The 18,300-nt window shown below is 43.4% G+C and overlaps 1 protein-coding gene across 1 annotated transcript in view; it reads right to left on the bottom strand.

Moving 5' to 3' along the window:
* LOC126418984 (cytochrome P450 6k1-like) overlaps window positions 1-18,300 on the bottom strand; it is a 140,631-nt gene that overhangs the window by 86,227 nt on the left and 36,104 nt on the right. The window contains exon 3 of the mRNA XM_050086032.1: window positions 10,060-10,464. Coding sequence (XP_049941989.1) covers window positions 10,060-10,464 — 405 coding nt within the window. The remainder of the gene's footprint in view (window positions 1-10,059; window positions 10,465-18,300) is intronic.

The following is an 18,300-nucleotide window of genomic DNA, read 5'->3' as shown; positions in this document are numbered from 1 at the left end:
GGTTGGAGTTTATTGTTGTGATAGATCAAACGACTGTGTCTTACTCTTGGTACAGGACGCACTTTGAATCGGTTCAGAAGCCTCACTTTTATTTTTAAGTAGTGTAACAAGATCCCACCCACGGAGATGTTTTGTGATGTGTATGAGGCGTTTGAGTGTGCATATCACAAGTTCATTATTATGGAGAAGCTTGAAGTTTATGGCATTTGAGGCCTAATGAGAAAGTGGTTCACTTCAGAGTAATTGATAGCACACAACGGCTGCCAATATGAATCTTCTTATTAATGAGAAAAAATTACTACTGACGTTCAACATGGTTCAGTTCTGGCACCACTCCCGTTCTTGCTATACATAAATGACCTAACCTACCACTCACATTCATAAAGCAGAAGTAGATAGTGTTCTTTGACGATGTTTCAAACATAATAATGAAGCTCAACAGAACTGTAACAACAGAGCGAGCAATACGTGAAGTATTCAAAAGTATTTTTGACTGCTTCTCAGTTAATGGTCCTTCAGTTAACTTATAAAAACACAGTTAGTACAATTCTGTACAATTCATACCTTCATCAATAACAATACTGTACGGGAGAAAGGAAATACGACTATGTACAACTGATTGTTCAAAATTGCTGTGTGAGCAGACTGATCAAAGCTGCAATTGAAAATCGTATACTATTACAGAGCGTCTCAAACGCTTGGTTCAGAAACTTTTGCTCTACGTGTAATTACCGATCTGTTGATGAAAATACCAGATTAGATTACTTTGCATAATTCGGTCCTATGATGTCATATGGAGTAATTTTCTGTAGCAATTCAGTACATAGACACAAAGTATTCACTGCACAGAAAAATGCTGTAAGGATAATATATATTGGAACATCATGTCAGAAATTGTTTAAAAAATTGGCGTACTAATAAACGCACAACACATTTACTGTCTTATGAAGTTTGTTATGAAGAGTTTTGTAAAGAATATTAGGAATACATTGCTCTGCAAACACTTATGGATGAGATACACTGAAGCGCCAAAGAAACTGGTATAGGCATGCGTATTCAGATACAGAGACATGTAAACAGGCAGAGCCGGCCGCGGTGGTCTCGCGGATCTAGGCGCTCAGTCCGGAACCGCGCGACTGCTACGGTCGCAGGTTCGAATCCTGCCTCGGGCATGGATGTGTGTGATGTCCTTAGGTTAGTTAGGTTTAAGTAGTTCTAAGTTCTAGGGGACTGATGACCACAGATGTTAAGTCCCATTGTGCTCAGAGCCATTTGAACCATTTTTTTGTAAACAGGCAGAATACGGCGCTGCGGTCGGCAACGCCTATGTAAGATGACAAGCGTCTGGCGCAGTTGTTAGATTGGTTACTGCTGCTACATTGGCAAGTTAACAAGATTTAAGAACACTTGAACGTGGTGTTATAGTCGGCCCACGAGCGATAGGACACAGCATCTCCGAGGTAGCGATGAAGTAGGGATTTTCCCGTACCACCATTTCACGAGTGTACCGTGAATATCAGGAATCGGGTAAAACATCAAATGCCGGTCGTTGTGGCCGAGCGGTTCTAGGCGCTTCAGTCCGGAACCGCGTTGCTACTGCGGTCGCAGGTTCGAATCCTGCCTCGGGCATAGATGTGTGTGATGTCCATAGGTTAGTTAGGTTTAAGTAGTTCTACGTTCTAGAGGACCGATGACCTCAGATGTTAAGTCCCATAGTGCTCAGAGCCATTTTTGCAAACATCAAATCTCCGACATCGCTGCGGCCGGAAGAAGATCCTGCAAGAATGGGACCAACGATGACTTGAGAGAATCGTTCAACGCGACAGAAGTGCAATCTTTACGCAAATTTATGCAGATTTCAATGCTGGGCCATCAACAAGTGACACCATGCGAACCATTCAAAGAAACACCATCGATATGGTATTGGTTAAAAACAGTCTTGGTTGCAATTTAAGTTTTTCATTTTTCAACGACGCGTTTCACCGTATTTAGGCATCTTCAAGTTATCTTTTCTAGATGGACGCGAGAGGCACCAAGATCTGCATAACGCGTTCCAGTTCACAGGAGCGAGTATCATCGATATGGGCTTTCGGAGCAAAAGGCGCACTCGTGTACCTTTGATGACTGCATGACACAAATCTTTAAGCCTCGCCTGGGCCCGTCAACAGCAACATGGACTTTTGATGACTGGAAACATGTTGCGAGGTCGGGCGAGTCTCGTTTCAAATTGTATCGAGGGGATGGACGTGTACGGGTATGGAAACAACATCATAGACCCTGCATGTCAGCAGGGGACCATTCAAGCTGGTAGAGGATCTGTACTGGTGTGGGACGTGTGCTGTTGGAGTGATATGGGACCCGTGATACGTCTAGATACGACTCTGATAGGTGACACGTACTTAAGCATCAAGTCAGATCAGCGGCATCCATTCATATTCATTGTGTATTCCGACGGACTTGGGCAATTCCAGCATGACAATGCGACACCCTAAACGTCCAGAATTGTACATAGTGGCTCCAGCAACACTCTTCTGAGTTTAAACACTTCCATTGCCTACCAGCCTCCCCAGACATGAACATTATTGAGCATATCAGGGATGCCTTCCAACGTACTGTTCAGTAGAGATTTCCACACCCTCGTACTCTTACGGATTTATGGACAGCCCTGCAGGATTCATGGTGTCAGTTCCCTCCAGCACTACTTCAGACATTAGTCAAGTCCATGCCACGTCGTGTTGTGGCACTTCTGCGTACTCTCAGGGGGCCTACACGATATTATGCAGGTGTACCAGTTTCTTTGTGTCTTCAGTGTAGATGAAGTAACATAACAAACAAACTACTCTGTCGAAATGAGTGAAGGAACAAGGAACCTGATGCCGAAGGTCTCCCTGTCGTGCATAGAAAGTTGGACTCCACATGCTGTGAGGTCGGCGTGACTATAGCGCCAAATGGTCCTGCAACACGAGGCAATTCAAGAAGCGGAAAGCGACAATGTGCGACAGTGTGCGAGCAACTACCGTGCACGGTGGTGATGTTCTGCGCTACAACATGGCGCGGCGACAACATTCGGACAAATTCGTATGGCAGGAATCATCAGGAAACTGGATGGAGGACGAATTGTGACAAGGTTAGCCAAGGAGTTTGGTATTGCCCACAGCACTGTCTCAAGTTTATCGGGAGCATTCCAACCCACAGGTACAGCTGCCAGGATGGAAAGGATGAGGTCGACCACGGTCGATTACAGAAGCAGATAACCGCTACAGTGTGCAGCACGCAAGAAGGGACCCACGTCAAACAACAGCTGCAATTGCACCCACATTTAACAGGACTGCAATGCTGAAAACTGGCGCTCAACAGTGGAACGGCGACTGCACGGGTGACGGGTGCAGGGGAGGGGGGTTGAGGGGGAGGAATCTCTTTTCCCGACGACCAGTAAGTCGCGTTACGTTGATACCCGCTCACTGGCGGCACCGTTTGCGATGACGCCACGAACACAAAGACTGGACCAGTGAGGACTGGGGTCGCGGACTCTTCTCGGATAATGATGATGATGATGTTTGGTTTGGGGGGCGCTCAACTGCGCGGTCATCAGCGCCAGTACAAATTCCCAGTTTTTGCACACTCCAAATTTTTTTCGCAGTCCAGTCTAGCCACTGTCACAAATGATGATGGTGGTGTCATGATGAGGACAACACAAACACCCAATCCCCGGGCAGAGAAAATCCCCAACCCGGTCGAGAATAGAACCCGGGACCACGATAGCCACTAGATCACGAAAAAACGGCTCTGAGGACTATGGGACTTAACATCTGAGGTCATCAGTCCCCTAGACTTAGAACTACTTGAACCTAAATAACGTAAGGACATCACACACATCCATGCCCGAGGCAGGATTCGAACCTGCGACCGTAACGGTCGCGCGATTCCAGACTGTAGCGCCTAGAACCGCTCGGTCACACGGCCGGCCTAGATGACGAGCTGCGGACTTTCTAGGATAAGATCAGACTCCAGTACATGATCATTTTGGTGGTCCAGATGTTAAGGTTGTGCGGAGGGATAATGATGGAAATCTTTGAACACGGTACTCTCGCCGACCAACATTTTTGTGACATCATATTGTACATCTACATGGATACTCTGCAGAGGGTTCATCGAACCATCTTCACAATTCTCTATTATTCCAATCTCGTATAGCGCGCGGAAAGAACGAACACTTACATCTTTCCGTACGAGCTCTGATTTCCCTTATTTTAACGTAGTGATCTTTCCTACCTATGTAGGTCGGTATCAGCAAAATATTTTCGCATTCGGAGGAGAAAGTTGCTGATTGGAATTTCGTGAGAAGATTCCGTCGCAAGGAAAAACGCCTTTCTTTTAATGATTTCCAGCCCTGTATCATTTCTGCGACACACTCTTCCATATTTCGCGATAATACACAACGTGCTGCCCTTCTTTGAACTTTTTCGATGTGCTCCGTTAGTCCCATCTGGTAAGGATCCCACACCGCGCAGCAATATTTTCAAACAGGACGGACAAGCGTAGTGTAGGCTGTCTCCTTAGTCGATCTGTTACATTTTCCAAGTGTTCTGCCAATAGAACGCAGTCTTTGGTAGCCTTCTCCACAACATTTTCTATGTGTTCCTTCCAATTTGAGTTGTTCGTTATTGTAATACCTAGGCGTTTAGCTGAATGGACGGCTTTTAGATTAGACTGATCCATCGTGTAACCGAAATTCAACGAGTTCCTTTTAGCACTCATGTGGATGACCTCACACTTTTCGTTATTTAGGGTCAACTGCCACTTTTCGCACCATTCAGATATCTTTTCTAAATCGTTTTGCAGTTTGTATTGATCTTCTGATGACTTTATTAGTCGATAAACGACAGCGTCATCTGCAAACAACCGTAGACGGCTGCTCAGATTGTCTCCCAATTCGTTTATATAGGTAAGGAACAGCAAAGGGCCTATAACACTACCTTGGGGAACGTCAGAAATCACTTCTGTTTTACTCGATGACTTTCCGTCAATTACTACAAACTGTGACCTCTCTGACAGGAAATCACAAATTCAGTCACATAACTGAGACGCTATTCCATAAGCAAGCAATTTCACTACGTGAGTCTTATCAGGGATGCACTCGGCCCTGACATCTTTTTTATGACGCACCGAAGAGCACGTGTGAAGGAACTCTTGGGACGACAAGATAATCGGCGAAGGAACTCGCATGATCGTCTCCCCCCCCCCCCCCCCCCACTCCCCTACCCGGACTTAAATACCACAGAGCACGTGTGAGATGCGTTGGGAGAACCTACTTAAGCACGCCCACATGCACCAAGGATCATCCAGCAGTTGTCAATCGCACTGACGGAGGAATGGAACGGCCTACCACAAGAACTCCTTACCAGCCTTACAACCTGCTTGGAAGTACGTTGCAGAGCATGCATTGCTGTCCGTGGTGATCACCTGCTGATGGCATAATAAGCCGAAGGCCGGCACGTAACCAAATAAATGTTCCCCAGGATATCAGGAAGTGTTCCTATTTAAAATACAGGGCGGCGCACGATATGTGTTACCATTTTGTTTTTGCATATAAGCTTTATTGTCAACATATACTACAATGAAGAGCCGTCCATGGAGATTTGTTCTAACTCAGAACATGCTCAATATGTCCATTTCATTTCCTAACTTCCTTCAAACGAACACTGAAGTTAGTGATTACCCCACGGCACATGTCTTCCGTAATTTCACTGCAAGTTTGAAGAATAAGTCTTCTGAGCTCCATTAAATCACGTGGGCGTTTCGAGAAAATTTTTTCCTTTAGGTACACCCAAAGAAAAAAGTCACATGGATTGAGGTCTGGACTATTGGGGGGCCAATTTTGGCCGTCATTGAAGCGACCTGGAAACCTGAGTGGAATGATCCGCATGTCGAAATGCTCGTGTAAAAACTCCAACACAGTGTTTGCAGTATGTGGTCTTGCTCCATCTTGCATGAACCACTGCATGTTGAAGGGCAAGGCAGTAGCAAGAAGCTGTAGAATGAAGCTATTGCGAAGCATGCTCAAATAACGCTCGCTGTTCTCAGTTTCTTCAAAGAAAAAGGATCTAATAAGTCCGTGACTGGAAATTGCTGCCCACTCTGTAATCCTCGGAGCATAATGTTGTCGTTCATGAAGCACTTGTGGGTTTTCAGTGGCCCAAAAGCGTACATTTTGTTTGTTAACCACACCGTCTAAATGAAAATGCGCCTCGTCTGAAAACCAAACGTTGTTGAGAGTTTCTTCCCTATCCGCCGCCCAATGAGCAAACAGTAGTCTCTGCTGCTTGTGTTCTTCAGTGAATTTCTGTGCGCAGGTCATCTTGTATGGGTACATATGGAGTTCACTTTTAAGAATGCGTTGAACGGAGCGTCTGGATATTCCCAGTTGCACTGCTGCCTTTCTACACGATTTCCCGGGACTTCCCTGTACAGCAACTCGTACCGCTTCAATATTCTCCACCGAACAAATAGGCTTAGGCCGAGGTCGCTTCGCTTCCAATGCTGTTCCTTCCTGTACAAATTTATAGTACAACCTGTGGATGGTCTTCTTGCTAGGGACCCATCGTGTGTTAAACTGTTGTCGAAAACGCCTCTGAGTCACAACAAGGCTTTTCGTTTCATGAAAAAGTAACACAATTGCCGATCGTTGCTGTGTCGTCAGTTTTCCATTGTCAGCCATTGCTGCTTACTAGTATCCTAGCGGCAGTATCGTGAATTACACATCATTTCGTAATTCATTTGTTTTTCCAAGTTCTGCTGGTGTCCCAGTGGGATATCTAATGTGCGTCGTAAATTGTGAAAGAAACAATTGGTAACACATTTCGTGCGCCATCCAATAGTTGTCAGGTTCTGCCAAGCATTGAGGAAAAATTAAGTTACTGGTTATTGGGCTTTATTTGAAAACAATATTAGCATTCATGAATATAACAGTAAGAACAAAAATAGTCTCCATTATTCACAGCCTAACTTTACTCTTGCACGAGAAGCCTGTAATGACACATTCCGACGCAGAGACATACAATACCTTAAAGGCTGCGCCAAAGATTAAATTGAGGTGGATGTAGAATATAACCTCTGTAATGTTCATATTGGATTCTCTTTTGTTTCATACTCCAAGAAGGAGTTAAGAGACACTTTCGATTGTTACGTTGTAGGGGATGGACGTAATTTTTGATGTGTGTGGAAAGGCAGCCATTTTGTTAGTATTTATGGTTTGTGCGACGAGCAGAGCAAGTCTTATTGTCTTGTGAATAAAAAATTGTGATAAGTATCTAAGTTTTACGAGAATTATTTAAAGCGACGTAGCACTGTATTCCTTGGTTTCCACCGTCTTTGTGAAGTGAACCGATGCCGACTCAGGAAGATACACATGGTCAACAAAGAGAAGAACATCGATGGCTACTAATGAATTAATATTGTGCCAGAAGGACGAATTCTACGTCTAAGGTGAGAACTCTGAATAAATCAACAATGACGTAGAATTCAAAAATTTAATTAATTGGAATGGTAAATTATGTTACAGGCAAATTTCACACAGCACTGAATTTGCCCGCATTCAAGCCAGTCAATACAGTGCGCAAAAAAGCCTTTAAAAAAATTCTAAATTTACAGTTCCATATCCATAATTGTTCCTCTTTTTAAAAAAAAAAAAAATCAATAAATTTAATTTTTTTATGTATTTCGCCACAAGCCCCAAAGAACACAGCTACAAAAGTATTTGACTCTTCCCTTGTCAATTAAAGGTGCTGGAGGACAATGAAAGATTTTGCAAAAATTGAAATTATTTCTGCTCGACAACTCCTTCTACTCCGTAGATGCATTTCTGAAAACGTAATACGTGTGAACTATTTTTAACTAATTTTGTTGTAGATGAAGATTTAAAAAAACAGTTATGCAAGTATACACTTAGAGGGACATCCAAAACTCTCGCTAAAATTTTTCGTGATGAATAAATTCGCTCCAGCTGTACTTGACGGTTCCTTTACTTGGATAAAGTCGTAGACACAATTCGGCTTTCAGGATGTAAACCCTATCTTCAGGCACTATTAAAGACAAGAAGAACTATCAGAACAGTCCGTAAAAATGTGAATATCAGGTCATACTTTGATTGTATACGAGAAAATCATACCAGTCAAGTACAAAATCCAGTAAATTTATGAAGTAGCATTCGAGATTCCGTGCGGGTGAGGCTTGGGAACTTGCTTTGAGTCAACTAGTACCAGTAAAACGGAACCTCAGCCAAAAACCGTGAATGTATCAACAAATAAGCACTCATTGCCAGCCAAACATAACCTACGAACTAACTGCGAACCACGAGACATGTGGCATGGCCCTGAGAAAATAACATGAATGACTGCCCGTTCATACAGTAATATGGTTTTAGCGCTATTATTAGCGGGTAGCGTTCGAGAGTAAACGTGAGGGTATGACCATGTTATTAGTTATGATTTCTGCAATTGTCCCTGCCGGTTAGTTCTGGTGGCGGCCACTCTATGGTGTGTTGCGTACTGAGACGTCTCATCGTAGCTCGCGCGGCAATCTGTTGACACGTCTGGCTGGGCGTCCACGACAAGCGATGGGCTGGGGACGCTTATACGGTAAGCCCTTCTTTTTACTTTCTTATGCTACCACATCTGACCGTTCGCAGTGGCTGCTTAGGTTACATTAGGCTGGCAATGATTGTTTATTGATAAATTCATGTTTTTTCGGTTAGGTACCGTTTACTTCTACTACTTGACTCAAAGAACATTTTCATGCCTACCTGCAAGGGATCTCACGTACTACTTGATACATTTCCTGGATTTTTAACATGACTGGTCACGCAAACACAGTATGACCTGATGTTCATATTTTTATGGACAATTTGAATGTTAATTACAAGGTGTACAACTTTGCTTCCGCCGTTTTTCCCCAACATTTGAGGTTTTAATGAAACAAATTGGTTACATATGTATCATTCCAAGTATATTTTCCGTCGCTGGCCACTACTTTCTCCCATCTTTCGGGCAATGTACGAATCCCGCGTCGAAAAAATTGTTCATCTTTTGAGGCAATGCACGAATCGATCCAATTTATGACTTCTTCATGAGATCAGAAGTGTTGGTCAGCCAGGCTATGCGCCATTGATCTAAACAGGTGATAGTCAGAGGGAGCAATGTCTGGAGAATGCGGCGGGTGGGGTAGGGCTTCCCATTTTAACGTTTTCAAGTATGTTTTGACCTCTTTTGCAATGTGGGGTCGAGTGTTGTCGTGCTGCAAAATCACTTTATCGTGCCTCTCGCTGTATTGCGGCCGTTTGTCTTTTAATGCTGTGCTCAAACGCATTAACTGCGTTCGACAACGATCACCTGTGATTGTTTCACTTGATTTTAACACCGCATAGTACACGACGCAGAGCTGGTCCGACCAAATGCAGAGCATGATCTTGGAGCCGTCAATATTCGGTTTCGCCGTCGACGTGGAAGCATGGCCGGGATATCCCCATGATTTTTTGCGTTTAGAGTTATCGTAATGAACCCATTTTTCTTCCCCGGTCACAATGCGATGCAGAAATCCCTTCTGTTTTTGCCTCTGAAGCAACTGTTCACAAACACACAAACGCCGTTCACCGTCTCTTGGTTTCAGCTCACACGGGACCCAAGTTCCTTCTTTCTGAATCATGCCCTTAGCCTTCAGACGTTTTGAAATGGCTTGCTGTGTCACTACCTCGGCAAACGGCGGAAGCAAAGTTGTACACCTTGTAGTTTCCCTTGGTTTTGGCAGCGTCTGAAGACGGAATTTACATCCTGAAATTTGGGTCGTCTGTACGGCTTTATCCAAATAAATGAGTTGTAGAACTGACGCGCATTTATTCATCGTCAAACAATTATGTAAATGTTCAGTACCTAGGCGCTTTTGTATTCACAGAGAAAATGTATCTTATTTCTGAACCTACTGACACGTACTACATCATATTGAGTTGTTGCAAATATGATCCACGGGGCTTACAATAATAATAATAACAATAATAACTACTCTCACCTGTCTCCATTTGCACCCAAGACAGACTTTGTCAACAGTGAGTCACTTCCGACAGCGAAGTTACGGCTGTTAAATGCTGGAAAATCCGTCACCAGCACACGAGACAACAGTTCCGGGTCCTTGACCATGAGCAGCGGATTGCCGAAAGCGAACATACCCATGAAGGGCGCATCAGCAGCCTCCAGGTAGCAATCGTATATGGGATCTCCGGCGTGCTGCTCTCCGATCGCCATCCCACCCATGTTGCCGAGGAACGACGTGGGCTTCAAGTAAGGCACTCCCAGCTTCTCCCAGAAGAAAAAGTTGCACCTGCGGTACCAGTACGCGAGAGGCAGGACCACCAGCAGAGCGTCCACCATCCAGCTCCCAGTCACCACACACATCTCCGACGCTTGGTTCCTCAACCTGGAACAATAAAAGATAGGTAGAGGTGTTAGTCACTGACACAGTTGTTATTAGCGTATATTAGCGGCAACTATTATTGGACATTGATATGGAATTTGTTCACCATTCGCGTTTATAAAGTCCTGAATTCTACTGGGGGACACTTTCAGTGAGGCCTCTGAATGTCTCTGAAAGAATAACAGGCCATTCTTACACAAGAGCCGAAACCAGAGTTGTTGGGGATTTTGGACGCTGCGGTCTCTAACGAAGTCGACGTTCTAACTCATCCCAAATAATGATGGGAACAAACAATTCGACACAATCGATTCCGTCGCTTGTTCGAAAACGATCACTCGGCTGTAGTTCTATGCATCGGTTGATTCATTCATTCCTTAGAGTGGACCAGTTTATTGGAGCAACCGATGCAGTCGGTTGTACCTTTACGTATCGGTTTTATGAGGTTTATTCAAATGAAACCTCGTCAGTGCATCTATCTCTGCCTTACACATAAGGTGGCACCACGCAACTGCGGGTATAGTGGCGCCAACTATTGGTAGACAGACTGACGCTTGCGCACCGTTTGATGTTGCACAGCGCCAGTGTGGTTTCACGCCGAAGAGAAGGTGGTCACACATGTTATCGTCCACTAGCGAACATGCAAGTGAACATGCAGGAACAACGAGGAGTGATTCGATTTTTGGCGGCGGAGGGAATTGGAGGCCGTGAAATGTATCGACGGATGAAGGCTGTGTACGGTGAGGGCAGTCTGAGTGTTGTGGAATGGCACAGACGATTCCTTGAGGGGCGCGAGTCACTGGAAGGCGATGCTCATCCTGGACAGGCTCATCGTGTCATTACATCGAAAATTGTTGCCGAAGTGAGTGCTTTAGTTTTGGACACCGAGGACGAGATTCATCGGTTACTGGGCATTCGCGGACATTGATTCGCAACGGACGACGAAGTGTGTGACTGAGTCCAGGCCTGGATCCGAGAGTAGCCTACTAGCTTCTTCAAGGATGGAATCGACCGGCTAGTGTCACAATGGGATAAATGTGCCAACAGTTCTGGCGACTATTTCTGAGTGTGTGTACTTTGTATAACTACATTTTTGATTTTATAAAATCGTTACCGTTATTTTACGCTAGTGACCGGGTTTCATTTGAATGCACCTTATACTATTCCTTCATTATTTTGAGCGAAACCAGTCTGTGGGAGCAACCGAATGAAAACAGTAGACGCAGTTCGGCACGTTCAGTACTGAGCGGAAACATTCGAACATGTTGCAATTGTTAAACCATTATTGTTCACAATACTCTGTTATCCGCCTGTCCCCACTGTCATTGTAGCGCCGATATTTACTTTTTATTGACTGCCTGTTGGCAGCTCTTAGTCCAGTTTTTCGACCATGTTTGTGACTAGGCGCTTTCTTAATTAATAGTGAAATTTTGTGTCTAGATGCCGAAACTCTCAGTGGCTTGAGAATAAGGAAATCATGAGACTAGATAAATTCAGTGCGATATACAGTGTCTGTAAGGATGATTAATATTAAGAACTGATACTAATTAAAGACATTCAAACAAGAATAATGAATGATGACAAATATTTCTCGCAAAAAATACCCCCAACAGGTGACAGTGCATGCTTAAAAAGCAAATAATCAAGACACCAAACTATTTAAAAAATTGTATCTTACGTGCTTTCTGTTCACGATGCAACCCAAAGACTTCTCTTGGACAGGTCCAGCACGTAACGAAGCCAGCAAGACTTTCGTTCCCAGTGGCAGGCGCAAAGAGTGATGTAAAATTAATACAGAAAATCCGGTTACACATTCACATTGCTGGCGAGATGACGAGCAGATTCATACCGAGCACGGACGCATGAAGTGACTAATTAAAAAGTTTAATAATTGAATCATTCAATTTGAATGTCGACACTAATTTTCTCCGACCTACAAACCATACCGATGTCATGTCGCCGTACATACTATTGAGTTGAGGGGGCTGAACTATTTTCCTGTTCACTGTTTAATTAATATTAAAATTTCCCAAAGTAGTGGGCTATCTTAAAATTTGGAGCTATGAGGTTCAAATATGACTAGCAGCATGCGGTCGTGCAGGGACACCAATTCGTCACACACTTCGGAGAGTTGAAGCCCAAACAGGTTCTGCAACCTAGCCTTCAAACCGCCGAGCCGCATATTAATCCAGGACACAGGAACTGTTAGCGCCCACCTCTCCAGTTACGTTGGCTATGGGCGCATTTTCGCCTATCACGAAAGGGCACTGTTTAGAGGTGACCATAGATTAGATTAGATTTACTTTCATTCCAATTGATCCATAGTGAGTAGGTCCTCCAGGATGTGGAACATGTCAGGAAAACAATAATACATAACAAATATTTACAACTGAATCAAATAAGCTAATGTACCTTCCACAGGTCCCAAATGGAATAATCGTCATTTTTTAATGAACACTATATGAAAGAATCATTTTATAAACACTAATGCACTGAATTTAAAATAAAACGAAAGTTTTTTTTTATTTATGAGGTAATAAAGATGTAATAGAACTACTACAATACTTATTCGTAATGAACACATTACTGCACTGAAATGGTACAGAAGTTAGATTGTACTTATACACACACACACTTATTTACAATGAACACATTACTGCACTGAAATGGTACAGAAGTTAGAGTGTACCTACACACACACACACACACTTATTTACAATGAACACATTACTGCACTGAAATGGTGCAGAAGCTGTACACATCAGTTGGTCGTACTGAGAAATTCATCAATGGAGTAGAGGGAGTTGGCCACCAATATATCCTTTAGGCTTCTCTTAAACTGAATTTCATTGGTTGTTAAGCTTTTTATGGCTGCTGGCAAGTTATTGAAAATGTGTGTTCCTGAATAATGCACACCTTTTTGTACAAGAGTAAGTGACTTTAAATCGTTGTGAAGATTATTCTATTTCCAGTATTGATTCCATGAACTGAGCTGTCGGTTTGATAAAGTGATATATTTTTAATGACAAATTTTATTAAGCAATAAATATATTAGGAAGCAGTAGTTAGTATCCCTAGCTCCCTAAACAGGCTTCTGCAGGATGTTCTTGAGTTCACACCACTTATAACTCTTACAGCACGTTTTTGTACCCGGAAAACTTTAGCTTGGCTTGATGATTTACCCCAAAAATAATCCCAAATGACATTATGTAATGAAAGTAAGCGTAGTATGCCAGCGTTTTCATTTTTATATCCACTGTGTCTGACACAATTCGCATTGCAAATAGAGATTTGTTAAGACGCTTCAGCAGTTCTGTGGTGTACTCCTCCCAGTTGAATTTATTACCAAGCTGTAATCCCAAGAATTCAACACTGTCCACTTCTTCTATCTGCTTGTCACTGTATGTTAGGCATATACTCGTGAGACACCCCTTACAAGTTCTGAACTGTATGTAGTGTGTTTTTCAAAGTTTAATGACAAAGAATTGGCTAGGAACCAGTGATTAATGTCCACAAATATTTTATTAGCCGATCTTTCTAAGATTACACTTGATTTGCTATTTATTGCAATGTTTGTATCATCGGCAAACAAAACTAACTAGGCATCTGATAATGCTACTGATGAAATGTCATTGATATACACAAGAAAAAGTATGGGCCCTAAAATGGAACCTTGTGGGACCCTACAAGTAATTAGTTCCCAGTTGGATGATGCCTGATAGCTTAATACATGGTAACAAAAATCCTGGGAGACCATCTCCCAGATCTGTCGTAGGCTGTTGCTTCAAGATGCTAGACGTATCGCTTTGTGAGTAACCATAGTTACGGCCGCCAAGGTACAGGAAAATACGAACAATATTCAGAACTCCAGCAGCGCAGACCAGAGCGGTGCGGTTGCTGCTGGTATACTGGCCTTACCGTCCCTATTAACACACATCCATAAAACAGATATCACACTAGACTAATTAGGGACCGCTCTGTCGAATGGACACGTAAAATTCCAATTTAAAAATCATTTTGTTTGTAACTAGAAACAAACCGATGCTTTCTATCCACGCTGGGCAGTGCATGGAAGACGTGATCAGCAGTATTTGTTTGCAAAAACGAAATTGCGAATATCTGCTGGAACACGAGAGAAAATGCGCCTAACGATTCTAAGGAAAGACAGTCTGTATACAGTATATGAAAAGTGGAAACGTCAAACGTTCAAATGCCATTCTTTTCTACAAACAAATCAGGCTGATACTCAATTCTCGTTTCCATAATACGAATCTCATTGTTGAGTATAACTTTAACTTGTGGGTGGCAACCAGTGAACTGACTTCCAGATCCCTCTTTGGAAGAGCACTTAGGGCCTTTCTGGTACTGGCTAGGAAGATTGTGCTGGGTGCCTTGCCGAGGAAGGCTGTCAAGAATTACAGAGGCATTCTGGCTTGGAACTAAGGAAGCATTTTACGGCTAATGACACGTCTAGCGACAGCTAATTTTATTAATTTGATACCTGAAATTTAACTTCGCAAGTCCGCATTCCGACAGAGAGGGCGTATGTAGTACCACAATTATGTATGCGCCTGCATGTCGTAGATGGAGCAATATTCGAAGAGGGCGCCCAACTCAACAGAAGTAGATCACGTAGCGGCCGCTTTTACGCATACGTCCCCGCGACGATTCTTTGGTATAAAGTTAGCGACGAAAGCTAGCAATCTCCAGTGCTAACAACTCGCTGAAGGTGGCTGAATGCTCGTCAGTCGAAACATTCGATATCTTCTGGCTGAAGTCTCGGAACTTCATGGAATTCTTTCAGCTTGAGCGTTGCCTATAAAAATGTCATCAATCAATGTTCTGCAATCTTGCTGCACGTGCGTTGCAAAGGTCAGTACTGAAATCATATTGAAGCATCCAGTTAGCGATTACTGTTCGTTTTTCCTGTCAGAAACTTTTAAGAAGACTACACTGAAATATCCGCGAACTACTGTTTTTTCTTGTCTGCCTGGTGGCTCAGCAATGAACTGAGCTGAAACCTGGGAGTCACTGTGAGAGACATCAAAACAAATAAAGGAATACGGGGACAAGCTGTAGTGGAAGATATAATTGTGATGGTAAAGAAACTGATATGGAAGTGCGCGGGACATTAGCCGACTGAATGGACAGCACGAGTGCGTGCTGAAAAGTAATGTTCCCGAATTTTTTTTATTCTGTTCTCAATATCACCACTTTAATGCCGAAAAAAAGAGAGCACCAATGAAGTTCCGCTAAATAAGATCACCGATGCCAAAAAAGGTCAAGACCATGCCATCAGGAGGCAAAATCATGCTCACAGTATTCTAGAACGTTCAAGGCGAAGTGCATTTTGGATGCATGCGTAAAGGCACCACCATAAACTCTGCAAGGTAAAGCGAAACCCCGGAAAACTGAAAGCACGAATTCAAAGGGCCAGTCCACACATCGAGCTCCTCTTCTTCAGCACGACAATGCCAGACCACAGCCGACCGGATTGGCCGAGCGGTTCTAGGCGCTACAGTCTGGGACCGCGTGACCGCTATGGTCGCAGGTTCGAATCCTGCCTCGGGCATGGATGTGGGTGACGTCCTTAGGTTAGTTAGGTTTAAGTAGTTCTAAGTTCTAGGGGACTGATGACCTCAGAAGTTAAGTCCCATAGTGCTCACAGCCATTTGAGCCAGACCACACTCGAGCGCTGCATCATCTGCAGCAATCCGATGCCTTGGGTTCAGTGTCATCGACCATCCTCTAAACAGTCCCGACTTGGCTCCACCGATTTCCGTAGGTTCCCAGAACGTAAGGAACACCTTCGAGGGCTTCACTTTGATAGTGATGAAGCGGTGCAAGCAGAGGTGAGAAGGTAGTGGCTCCATCAACAGAGATTCTACTGTAACGGTACCAGCAAACCGATTTCTCGTTGGGAGAAATATGTAGACATTAAGAACAAAGATATGGAATGTTAATAAATTTTGTTTTATTTACAAAGGTTTAACAGTCTTAGTATAAAAATTCTGAGGTTCTACTTTTCAGCACACCCTCGTAGACGGATTAAGAAAATTCTTCACTGGATTCTAAGAGACGATAAAAGATCGAGAAGACGAGCTAATGGAAGGTGGGTAGCTGGTACTGAAAATTATGCAGGAGCGGCATAAACATGTATTACTGAGGGCCGTAATACGTAGAAAAATCTGTAGCATGCGATTATCCGGCTGTTGACGTCAAATGGGGGCAGCTGCTGTTCCTAATGACGATGATAAAGCAAATGCAGACACTGAAGAAAGGGTTGTCCTGACAAAGCAGTTTATATTACTGGAATCTGCAGAGTGGGGCACAAAAAGCCGGCCCCTGCGCTGACAGGAATATGAAAGAAGAAAATCAACGTACATCATCGCTTTCATACATTTTTATTGTAGTTTCATTGTTAATTATGTAATTAACAGTTTATGTAACAGATTTACTTTTGTTAGTTTAATAAGCATATTTTGGAAAGGAATTTAAAGTCTGTGTTCAAAATGTTCTCCACCAACATCCAAGAAAAGTTGTGCACGTCGAAGCATGTTAAGGAAAACACTTCTCAGTACTCTTTGAGGGATGTTCTAAATTTCTTCATATGTTGTTTTTTAATGTGTCAAATGTTCTGGGATTGTTGTGGTAGACTCTAGCCTTTAGAAATCCCCAGAGGTAGTCACATGGTGGCAAGTCGGGAGAGCGGCGTGGCCACAGGCCCTTACTAATGGTCCTCTCTTCTGTAAAATCAGAATCCGACGTATGAGAAGTTGCCCCATCTTGCTGGAAATACGCACAACATTTCTCGTTTGGAGTTACCAGAGCCGAAAATTCATTGTAGAGTTGCAAGTCAACATGTGTGTTGAAAGTTTCGTTGAAGAACAATGGCCCGATAATTCTGATACTAGATACAGCACACCATACACCAATTTTTGAAACGTGTAACGGCTTTTGCAGTATGTCATGGGGATTCTCTGTAGCCCAGTGTCTTGTGAATTAACATAACCCGACAGATCATCCTCGAAAAAAGGAAGAACGGATCAAGATGTCCCCCAGCGACAGTTTCCAGCAACTAGTTACAGTAATGTGTACGCATACCCTTGTCCGCCTCTTTTATTTGCTGAACAACACTCACACGGTAAGGTTTCATTTTTAAGCCATGAAGGATGCTTTAACATGACCTGCGAGATATTCCACATTGCTGTGATAATCCACGTGCTGACTTGTAGGCACTTCTTTCAATGTGTGCCGTCACGTTTGCCACAATTTCAGCTTTATGTACAGTCGGTGCCTTATTTCTCATTGAATTAACAACACTGCCTGTCGAATGCCACTTTCTCAGTAGGTCCTGAACCATTGATTTTGCAGGAATATTACTTTCAGGAAACTTTTCATGAAAAGTGTCACGAACAAAAAAATGGTTCAAATGGCTCTGAGCACTATGGGACTCAACTGCTGAGGTCATTAGTCCCCTAGAACTTAGAACTAGTTAAACCTAACTAACCTAAGGACATCACAAACATCCATGCCCGAGGCAGGATTCGAACCTGCGACCGTAGCGGTCTTGCGGTTCCAGACTGCAGCGGCTTTAACCGCACGGCCACTTCGGCCGGCTGTCACGAACAACTTAAATGGATTCAGACCACACACATTCTTCAACAATGAACACATGTTCTTCAATGGAGTAAGGCATGACAGTGAAGTACACGGTTTATAACGACTACTTTCTGTATCAACCACTCACACGCTACTGCTGTTGGAAGGTGGCAAAGAAACTGACAAGCTAGTAATGCTACTCACGCGCGTTCGCATTCCGTTTCGGGCCGGTTTTATGTG

Source organism: Schistocerca serialis, chromosome 9 (assembly GCF_023864345.2).
Source record: "Schistocerca serialis cubense isolate TAMUIC-IGC-003099 chromosome 9, iqSchSeri2.2, whole genome shotgun sequence".
Taxonomy (NCBI): domain Eukaryota; kingdom Metazoa; phylum Arthropoda; class Insecta; order Orthoptera; family Acrididae; genus Schistocerca; species Schistocerca serialis.
This window is presented reverse-complemented; position numbering and strand designations above follow the sequence as displayed.